Source organism: Otolemur garnettii, unplaced genomic scaffold (assembly GCF_000181295.1).
Source record: "Otolemur garnettii isolate 467f Iridium unplaced genomic scaffold, OtoGar3 scaffold00019, whole genome shotgun sequence".
Classification (NCBI taxonomy): domain Eukaryota; kingdom Metazoa; phylum Chordata; class Mammalia; order Primates; family Galagidae; genus Otolemur; species Otolemur garnettii.
This window is the reverse complement of record NW_003852414.1, coordinates 23,281,246-23,292,268: the sequence shown is the minus strand read 5'-3', so window position 1 is coordinate 23,292,268 and position 11,023 is coordinate 23,281,246. Positions and strand designations below refer to the sequence as shown.

Here is an 11,023-nt window from a genome sequence, read left to right as displayed (position 1 = left end):
CCCCCCCCCGTGGATTCCTCGTGTCCCTAGCGACAAAGGCTCAGTGGCCTGACTTGGGGGTGCCAGCGAAGTCACCCCCACCCCCTGCCTCTCAGACCAGGCCCTTCCGGCTGGCCTTCCCCTCTCCACGGGGTGCTCGAGTTTCCAGGCTGGCTGTGGCCTGGGGAAGGTGCCTCCGGCCTTATCGGAGCTCGTCTCGCTGTCTAACAGCAGGCGCCGGGCTGCCAGCAAAGCCTGGATTCAAATTTCCACCGTTTTCTCTGCTCACACCTCCTAGCGCACCCCCACACAACAAGCCCCATTCTTTCGCAGCACCACTGGGTGGGGACAGCGGCGCAGCCCTCCCGCTGGGGACCGGACCTGGCCCCACTCAGCCTGCCCGCTTTCTTCTCTCTACTTCCCAGCACTGTCGGCTGTAACCCGAGCAGGCCCAGCCAAGAGGGCACCACAGCCTTAGGGGCAGGGAGGACAGAAAACTGCGCAGCCTGTGTGGTCCTGAGCAGGCCACTGACGAGGAGCTTCCAGCTGACCCTAGACCCACGAAAGGGTCTGCCCTTGTTTTGTTCAAAGCATCCTGGAGTCCGGCCAGCTTAATCCCAGATATTATTAGCACTGTGATGCGGGCAAATGATCTAGACAAACCCTATACAACCGATTCTTCTTTTCCTTATGAGGTTTCTATGGAGAATAAATTATTATGTAAAAAGCTCCAGACATTTCCCCGTCCAAAACTGACCAGTGCTGTAATGCCTGGATCTAGCCCCAGGCTGGAAACAATCTCCCATCGTGAGCCCCCATCCACTGTATGTGTGGCTCTGCAGGTGATAATGTGGGAGGACATCCTCTCCAGGGCTGGAGGGAAAAAAGCTTCTCCCTTCATACGCTGTGTGTGCTCCGTATTAGCTAAATGAACCAGTAAGTGAATGTATTTATTTAGAAGCAGTTTCTCTGCTGGACAAATTGCATGAGCAATTCATATTGTTATTCAGTAATACGCACAATTATAGCCTATGTTTCTTAATTACCAGTTTTCAAAACGCTCTATTTTAGCTTTCCAGGAAGATAGATAAGCAGATTGAAAGGATACGTTCTAACCTACAGGTTCTAGAACTTTTAGCTTCTAGAATATTCCCAGGCTCCAGCCTCCTTCAAAAGCAAATATACTTCACTCTGGGGCTGAGCCTTGAATCGTTTCTGCCTTCCCAAGGAAAGCTTGATTTCTTCCATACCTTTCCATATGGACCTTCAGAATAGAAGCTGGACTAGGGTACTATGCAATATTTTACTTTTTGTTTGTTTGTTTGTTTTCTGAGACAGAGTCTCACTTTGTTGCCCTCAGTAGAGTGTTGTGGTATAACAGCTGACAGCAACCTCAAGCCATCTTGAGGCTGGGCTCAAGCCATCTTCTTGCTTCAGCCTTCCAAGTAGCTGGAACTACAGGTGCCTGCCACAACACCCAGCTCGTTTTTATTTTTTTGTAGTAGAGATGAGGTCTTGCTCTTGCTCAGGCTGGTCTCGAACTCCTGAGGTCAAGCAATCCACCTGCCGTAGCCTTCCAGAGTGCTGGGATTATAGGATTGAGCCACCACGCCCAGCCAGATCTTTTAGTTGCCATTAACAAGTTTACTTCAAGTCATGGCTAGAAGATTCAAGAACTGTGAGGCAGACGTGTAGTTGGGCCAGTCAGGCCCTCATTCACCCTCACATATCTGGAGCACTGTATTTTCTGCATTGCCCTCAGACTTTTCAAATAAAATTTGTTTCAGAAAAAGCATGCCAAAATGTATTTGCAATGGATTTTGTTCTCGCAGTTCAGTAAAGTTATGTAATAGGCATGTCAGTGAATGTAGTAACATGGGAGTCTCAACTTAAATAGTCAGAAATTCCCAGTGAGTCAACAGGACACTGGGTCTTTTCTTGCACAAACACAGCTGTTGTTTTGAGGAAAAAGAATATGATTTACAGAGAATTGGGGGGGAAGTTACACTGTGTCAGTGAAAACTAGTTTGGAGTTGCTTCCTGTGAAATGCATGGTGTGTGTGTCTGTACACGTATATGCGTGTATTTCTCCCTTATTTGCAACACCAGAAATAGAAAAGGATGGTGTTGGAATTTCTCCTTCCTTCCTTTCCAGGTTTCCAATCCCATATACCTGTCATATAAAATACAGAAGCTTTGAGAATGGGAAGTTTGACTCCTGAGTTTGGGGTGACCTCAGAATAACTGAAAGGAAGTGGACGTGGCAAATTGCTCTTTTTTTTTTTTTTTTTTTTGAGTCTCTCTGTGTCGTCCTTGGTAGAGCACCGTGGCATCATAGCTCATGGCAACCTCAAATTCCTGGGCTTAAGTCATTCTCTTCTCTGTAGCTGAGACTACAGGTGCCCGCCACAATGCCCGGCTACTTTTAGAGACAAGATCTTGCTCTGGCTCAGGCTGGTCTTGAACCCATGAGCTCAGGGGATCCACCTGCCTTGGCCTCCCAAGTGCTGGGATTACAGGCATGAAACACCATTCCCAGCTGACGTGGCAGGTTTCTCCTCAGAGCTACGTGTGTCTGCAGAGGCAGGTGTGGCAACCACAGGTGGCTGAGATTGCTAGGGGAGAGCACCCAGAGGACTGAGGAGGCACCTCAGGGTACACCCACTGTGTAGCAGGGGAAGGCCATGCATCCAAGGGGGCTGGGGAGATTGAGAAAAAGGAATCACACAACAGAAACAAAGGGACCCGCTGCCCCATAAAAGAGTAAGAGGCCAACAGTGTCTTGCTGCTGAGGCTGGAGGTGCAGACAGCTGGAACTGGGCATGGGGAGGGCCTCAGGACACCTGAGACACAGTTCCACCAATGCAGTGAAGACAGAAGTGGCATCTGAGGACTGAAGTGACCGACCAGGAGGTGGAATAAATGAGGGTTCACATGCCCATCCCTAGCACAGATCTGACACTGTAATGAAACAGAAGACAGAAGCCCAGTCCAGGCAGAGGTTTCAGACCAGAGGCAACATTTGGACCGGTTTTGAAACCAACCGTGAGGCTAATCAAGGAAAGGAAAACTGTGACTTAAGTTTCTCCAGATGCCAACAGCAGCCCCATAGATGTAATGGACCCTTCGTAGAGTCCTGAGCCCTTCCCTGGCGTCCTTATTCTGGATGCAGTGGACCCTTCGTAGAGTCCTGAGCCCTTCCCCGGCATTCTCGTTCTTCTGTATCTCAGGAGCGGGGCTGGGAGGAGCAGGTGACATGGGCACAGGGCTGGACGCTGGTCCGGCACAGGGGCAAGGGAATGAGGCTCTGAGGATCCCCTGCGTGGTTTCTTTGGTGGGTTCTCAGAAATTGCCTGATCACCAGTGCTATGCCTGAGACAAACACAGCGAGAAGATCACTGAGGGGCGGAGACAGACACTCCAGCTGCCAAGCATCACAGAGAACACAGCATGTGTGGCTGCCTCGGACGTGCTCCTCGTCCTCAGAGCTTAACTCGACTCACCATGTTTGAAACGGTATCCTGACCTCCTTCCTACCACCCTAGTTCTCCAAGCTCAACTAACAACCCTCAGCCAAATTCTCCAGTGGTATTTGCCACAGTCTCTTCCAGTCTTGGAGTTCTTTCTCTGTCCTGTCCTAAACTGTGAGCTTTATGGAGGCATGAACTTTGTCTCCCTCAGAATCTCTGGGCCTGGTACACAGGTTATCAAAGTTTGCAACATCAGGTGCCCACAGAGGAATGGGCTAAGAGGTTTAAGACTCCACCGTTTGGCAGTTTTAGAAGAGCACAGGAATGTCTCCTGTGAATCTGCTGTCCTCTGCAATGACCTGTGTCACTGCAACATAACTCTCCCAGCCTCACTCGTCTGTTTACCCGACATTTTGTGTTAATTCAGAAATTCCCACAGGCAAGCAGTACAGTTGAGTGTCAAGTGTTTTATTCCTTATAGCCCTGATTACATTTTCCCTCAAAAAATAAACATGCCAATATGTTGTTTGTTTTTACACATCCTTCTCTTACAAGTTTTTGTTTCAGAAAAAAGTCTCTCCAACGTGAACTATCTTGTACCCTACTTAGTACATAGAACCGACTGCAATAAATATTTAGAGATACACGTCTAAGTATTTGCTAAGCTGTGTTATTATATTTGCTGTTTATTTTAACTGGATTTGTGTTCTCATGGTTCCAGGAGTCCTTTGAATTTTAATAGCAGCACTGTGTATGTGTGTGTGTGTGTATTCTGGGTAGCTTAAAGAAAAAAAGAATTCCTATTTTAAATGATTTAGTGTCTTAGCTTGGGCTGCCATTACAAGAATATCTTCAGCCACAAATATTTATTTCTCAGGATTCTGAAGGCTGGGAAGTCCAAGGTCAATTCACCAGCAGGTGTGGCATCTGGTGAGGGCTCTCTTCCTGGCTTGCAAAGGGCCGTCTTCTTGTTGCATCTTGTTTCACTTCTTACAAGGCCACTAATCCCATTTATGAGCGTGCTTCCCTCAAGACCTAGTCACCTTCCCAAGGTCCCACTGCTAAGTACCATCGTATTAAGGATTTAGGCTTCAGCCTACGAATTTTAAGAGGATGCAAACATTTAGTCCACAGCACAGAGTTTATTTAGCCAAGAGATAAATTTAAAGGACGAATGCTATTCCTATTCCACCTATGAGTACACATGATTTAATTAAGTATTCAGCATTATTCCTGACAGGAACAGAGGCTGTCTCTCCAGGTGCCCCCATCTCTGCACCCTTTGGGCAGCCACCTGCTCTGACCACTGTGGGGATGGTTTACCTCCAACATACCCCCATTTAGCCTGAAGTCTGCAAAAAGCCAAACAGAAGGACGTAGAGCACCCAGCATGGGTGGGCAGAGAATGTCCAGTGTATTTTATTTCGGGAATATGAAACCTAAAATTGGAAAACTATCAAAGACAACCCATTCACACGCTTTTCTTTTTTAGACAACAGAGGGCATGAAAATTCAGGGACAGGAGCCTGCTCAAGGTTCTGATCCGTCAATTATTATGATTCATTAACATCAGCTATTATCATACGGGGAGATATATCTCCTCTAATTATGATGTACTTCTCAATCCCATTCAATCACTGGGGAACCTCTTCCTTATTTATAAATGCTCAAGGAAAATGAATGATCACCCAGATAGTGAAGCGTGTTGAAGCTGACAGAGGAGGTTTGGCCCAGCCCTACCCCGAGTCTTTTATATAAATGAGGGAGGGGGGAAATGGGTGATTTTCCTGCCTCAGTTTCCCCATCTGGATGAGAAGTCCTCTTTTCCTTTGCATTTATTTTAAAGACCTTGCTATTTACTACACAGCTAAACAGCAGAAAACACTATGTTTTTCTATAAAAGGAAAAGATCTGAAGTGCGGCATTGGTATGAGGTTTTAGGCTCACAGATACTGATCTCCAGATAATCAGAAAATTTAATGGTAAATGCGGTTTGCAAAAAAGAAAAAGATCTCCAGCAAAAGGAGAAAGAAACGTGGCATTTGTCTAACGTAAAACTATAATTTTTAAAATAAAAACTCAGCTTTGATACTTTTATTCTTTTCTGAGTCAGAGCACTAGCTACGGGTATCTGATGGGAGGACTTTTCTCAGCTCTTCTATAAGGCGGCAGCTGTGGAAACTGGTCTTGCCTAGGACGACCCCTCTCTGTGGGCTGAGAGCTGCACCTGTAACAACAGATCCCTGCTCCAAGGCCAGCGGCGACCTGGGGTTCTTGGCCCTGGGCTGGGTGCCCAGCTGCGATCCACACAATGAGAAGGGGCAGGACGCTGTCCAGGCACCGGCCAGCCCTGGCTCACGCTCCTGCTCTGCCGCCAAGCTCTGAAATAAGGGCCGGCAGTCCCTGAACCTCTGGAACGAAAATAGGCAGCTGATCTCCAGAGAATGGGAGTCAAATAAATAGCAGAGGGGACAGACTCTGGACGGGTGGTTCACAAAGTGACCAGGCTCTGAGACGGGACCGCAGGGGCAGCCCCCAGCTCCGACTCATTCTCAAAGCTGCCGGGTCTGACTGGGACATGTGGATGTCATTTTGCTGCCTGAATGTTTCCCCTGGGAAGCTGAACACGATAAACAATTTTCCTAACTTGGATGTCTCTCCAAGCGCTAAGCATGCCTGTCTCTCTCAGGCAGGGCTGCCTGGCGCCTCGCCCAACAGGAGAAGCCACTGGTGAGGCCAGGACTGAATCCTACCCCTTTGCCTGCATCAAAGCGGCCCCTTTCTCTCACCACACTCTTTCATCCTCTGCTGCCTGGCCCAAGTTTCCCCACAGTCACCTGCTTCCTGACCAAGCCCCTCACTCAGCGGCCCTGAGAGGACTGAGCAGAAGGAAAATGAAAAACCTCTGAGTGAGGTAGAGAGGGAGGCTTGGGTGACTGGCCGTGACCTTCACCAATTTGAACCTTTTCTTTAGGGGATCAAGTTTGTGCAAGTTTTGGAACCGAAACCACTATTCTCGCTGATTTCCTGGATTTTGCCCACCTGAGATAAGGGAAGCCTTTTCAACTTTTCTAAGCATGTACCCTCTTCTTGCTCTGGGGACGGACACACCCATCCCAGTACTGTGAACAGGGCATTTTTCACCTCCTGGAGGAGCACAGGCAATAAGGGTCCAGGAATTTGGACAAAGTCTGAAGAGCTCCAAGTAAAAGAATCGTCAGTCCACGGCAAACTCTGCAGCACCAAGTCAAGCCAGCAAAAAGCATCCGCGTGGGTTTTCCTGTTTATTAAAAGCACTTGGCTTATTGGGATAAATTGGAGAATATCTATTAGCAAAGTTGAGTGGTTTACAAAGCCCATTAGAAAGAGATCAATATCCAGAATGTTGATTTTTCTACGTCCAATCAATTGGTTTTTAAATGAAAACTAATTTTTAAGGGCCTGATACCAGAGCAGAAGGAAACTCTCCTTTAAGAAAAGAATCAATCATTTATAGTGATCAAATTTATAACCGGTAGCCTGGCTTCCACGGCAGGTTCCTTTGAGGCAGAGGTTGGCTGCACATCTGGGAAGCACCGTCGTGCTAAAAGGAGAGATTCCAAAGCATCAGCAGGAGGCAAAAACACGGTGCCAAAGGTGGCCATGTCCACGGAGAAACACGGTGTGTTACCTTCTGGTGAGCTGTGGACAGACAAGCTGGGTGGCACAAGAAACAGGCTTCCCTGCTTTTAACCATGACCTTTCTCCTCTTGATGCTACCATGTCTCTGCTGCGGAGGGGAGGGTAGAGGAGGCAGGAAGAGGGGGGAGAAGGACAGGACGTTGGCACTCAAGCTCTCTGCCCCTACCCTTTGCTCAAGCAGAGGCACCTGCGTTCCTCAGGGCAAGGTCACCAGGGCAGCTAACTGTCCAGAATACAGGTGGCACACACACGTACTGCCACATCTCTCAGACCACTCTTCTGCCACACACTCTCATCACTAAGGCCACCAGTCTCAGAGTCCCCTGGAGCGACCCAGGCCAAGTGTCATCTCTGTGTCAAACGGGTGGGATGCCAGGTAATCCTTATACTCCCCGTCGATCAGCTGGGCGGCGTTGTTCCTGGCAAACCAGCAGTCCACCTGCTCTTCCCCGTTGTAGATCTTTCTTTGTTTCCAGATCACGGGGACGTGGTGGCCTTTCACCTGCAGGATGGCTTCAGACCTCCCTTCCGGCTGGGGGAACGGAGGGTGAGTAAGATTCCTGCCAAGCCCCCTTGGCTCCTCTGTGAGGTTGGCATCCTGGTTCAGGAACTGACCTGGGAGGACAGAAAGCGTCAGCTCTTAGTCAAATATGGATGGACAGCACTGTGGGAAATCTCACTCCAGTGGCACCAGTGGCAGGAGGAGGGGCTTGTCATCGACCACAGTTCTGGGTCAGGCTTCCCTAGAAGGCGTCCACACATCGTCCAGTGTGAGGAAAGGACATGAGAGCTGGAGGGCGGGGAGGAAGAGCTGAGGGTTTGTTCGTGGTGGCTGCTGCCCCTTCTGGATGCTACCCAGCTGCTAACGCTGGAAAGCTGCCTCAGTCTCCGCCAGAGCCGTGAGGACAAGACAAGCAGATAAACAGGGGGTAGTGTCTGGTCTGCCCATTCTCCTCCCTGGTCACAGGCCCCCTCCATGCTGTCCACTTGGGGGGGTGTGCGGGGGGGTATGTGGACTGAAGTCAGCCCAGGTCACTCCTGACACTGCGTCCTCAGAACTCTCCAGGCCGGGTGAGGACACTGCTCAGGACAGAGGGACACAGATCTGTATCTGTGCAAGGGAGCTTGCACTTGGCAGCCAAGCACCACACACGCTGTCCAGCTCAAGGCCAGGAAATCCTGCCTTGTAAACCAAGCCCTAACCATGCTGCCTCTTTATTTTTAGGCAAAAGGCCCTGGTGAGATTGCACATTAAAGAAAGCCAGCCAGAGGGCCTGCCGCCCATGGCAATGATGGTGACTCTCACAGGGAAGTATATCTGCCACTCTGGGTGCTGGGGGATGGATCTGGGGCTGCCCTTCACCTGTGCCTTCTGGCTGAGGAACTGGACCCTAGTGTTATTACTCCCATTTCTTGGTTCATGTTCCCAGAAGGCAAGTGATAACTGGTTTATTAAGTTCGAAATCATTCTCATTCCAGAACGTCATCAGGAGACTAGAAACCTAATTTTCACATTATGCATGGTCATGTGCCACCTAATGACATCTGGGTCACCAACAAGCTGCACATACAATGGTGGCCCCTTGAGACTGTAACACCGTATTTTTATTGGACCTTCTCTATGTTTAGATGTGTTAGGTACATAAGCACTTACCACTGTGTGACAGCTGCCTGCAGTATTCAGTACAGTCCCAGGCTGTACAGGTGTGTAGCCAGGGCAATGGGCTGTACATACAGCTGGCTGTGCAGCGGGTAACACTGTCTGAGTGTGTGTAAGAACACCTTGTCATGCTCACACAACGAAGTCACCTAACAACACGTCTCGTGGAACGTGTCCCCACAGCTAAGTGATGCACGGCCGCATGCACATACACTTACATGCAACTACAGCATCACCTCTGTGAGGTGACCACTGAAGAGACGGTGACAGACTGGCCAACACACGGAGGGGTGAACATAAGGGACTAGGCCTGCCATGCTGACACGTACATGTGCTGCACGTCTGGTCTAGGAAATTAGGTCAATTTACAGAGGTGGTCAGTGGGGGACGTGTCAGTACAGGGAGTTGTCAGTGTGGGGATGTGATCAGTGTGGGGAGGTGGTCATTGTGGAGACGTGGTAAGTGTGGGGAGGTGGTCAGTGTTGGGATGGTGCCAGTGTAAGGAGGGGGTCATGGTGTGGAGGAGGTCACTGTAAGGGAGTTGGTCAGCATAGGGAGGTATTACCATGAGGAGGTGGTCAGTGCAGGGAGGCAGTCAGTGGGGGGAGGTGGTCAGTGCAGGGAGGTGGTCAGCAGAGGAAGGTGGTCAGTGTGGGGACTTGGTCAGTGTAGGGAGGTGGTCAGTGTGGAGACTTGGTCAGTGCAGGGAGGCAGTCAGTGTGGGGAGGTAGTCAGTGCAGGGAGGTAGTAAGTGTGGGAAGGTGGCCAGTGTGGGGAGGTGGTCAGTGCGGGGAGGTGGTCAATGTGGAGAGGTGGTCAGTGTCGGGAGATGGTGAGCTGTTCCACTGTGTATAAAAAAGCTATATCAAATTTTATATCACATTTCTCAATCTAGCTAAGGATACTGGTGATATCAGCTTCACTTTGGGAAATTTAATTCTATCCCCTACGCCCAGCGCAGGGGGAGAGCGGCCGCCTACCTAACAGCCCGTGGCAGTTGCCAGACAGGCCTTCGCCGCTGGAAATGTAGAAGCCCAGGTGGTCCCGCTGGAATGGCGCCGGCCTTTTGTAGAGGTGGATGAGGATGACGAAGGCAATGGAGCCCTGGATGGTGATGGTGACATTGGCATTGGCGGACACGGACACCTCCAGCCCCCGGCTCCCCACCACTACACTCTGGTTGCAGGGGAGGACCAGCCTGTCCCCGCCGTCCAAGATGACTCTGCTCGGTGTGACCTCAAGGTAGGACCGCTCGGGCTTGTTGACGAGGATGGTGATGGTGCGGAAGTATGTGCGCTGCTTCTTGTGACCGTTTGGGGGAGCGGGGGCCCCAATTAACTCTCCATTCACTGTCACACCTCACAGGCCGAGGGGAAAAGAATGAGGGTTAGAAAAAAGAAAACCATCCTCCCTTTGCTGCTAAAGTATGTGATCAGAACTCCCTTCCTCCTCCTGGTGTACCTCTGTCTCTCTAGCACCAAGTATGTTGATGACTTACATACAGAGGCACCCAGGGCTTACCCAGGGAGTGAATGAATCAGTGAATAAATGAGTGAATGAACAAATGAATGAGTGACTGAGTGAATGAGCGAATGAACAAATGAATGAGTGAATGAATGAGTGACCACATGCAGTTATGAGTGGATTTTTCCTCCCGAGTTTGACCAGTATTTGGGGATAGAGTAAGGAGGACATACGTTTGGGTTAACATATCCTGGAAGCAAACGCAATACTAAGTATTTGTACCAAAATGTAGCTAACCATAAAGTTTGTTTGCCTTCATTTCGGTGTCTGCGTGTAGTGACAGAAAGTCCCTCGTGGCCCTGATGTGTATTCTGTATCTACCGGTGGCCCCTGATGCTAATTTGGAGACCCTGTGATGCACTGAGCAGCGTGGTCCAATGCAAGGTCAGAATTGTTTTCAGTCCCCAAATTCGGGTTCTTCCACTTTGGTGTTCATCATCAAAACACTGGGAGCCTCAATTTCCTCACCTGTAAAATGGGGGGATATAAAGCCCAACAATGTTTGTGAGGACCCAGGAAGCTGCATATGTGTACCCTGTAAAGTGTCACCAAACACAGCTCCTTTCTTTGCTCCTTCATCCTTACGAACACGACTGTGGCTTTTTGGACTTCCGAGCAGTCCAGCAGAACAGCAAACAGACCACCAGAGCACAGGAGAGGTTTGGGGCTGAATCAGATGACTGCTCTCAGGTAAAGGGGCAATTTGTAA

The 11,023-nt window shown here is 49.7% G+C and overlaps 1 protein-coding gene across 1 annotated transcript in view; it reads right to left on the bottom strand.

The window, feature by feature from the left end:
- Window positions 1–6,767: 6,767 nt before the first annotated feature.
- ITIH5 (inter-alpha-trypsin inhibitor heavy chain family member 5) overlaps window positions 6,768–11,023 on the bottom strand; it is a 55,932-nt gene continuing 51,676 nt past the window's right edge. Inside the window, exons 11-12 of the mRNA XM_023511326.1 lie at window positions 9,771–10,148; window positions 6,768–7,745 (exon numbers count right to left, since the gene is read on the bottom strand). Of these exons, the coding sequence (XP_023367094.1) occupies window positions 7,444–7,745; window positions 9,771–10,148 (680 nt within the window). The 3' untranslated portion in view covers window positions 6,768–7,443. The remainder of the gene's footprint in view (window positions 7,746–9,770; window positions 10,149–11,023) is intronic.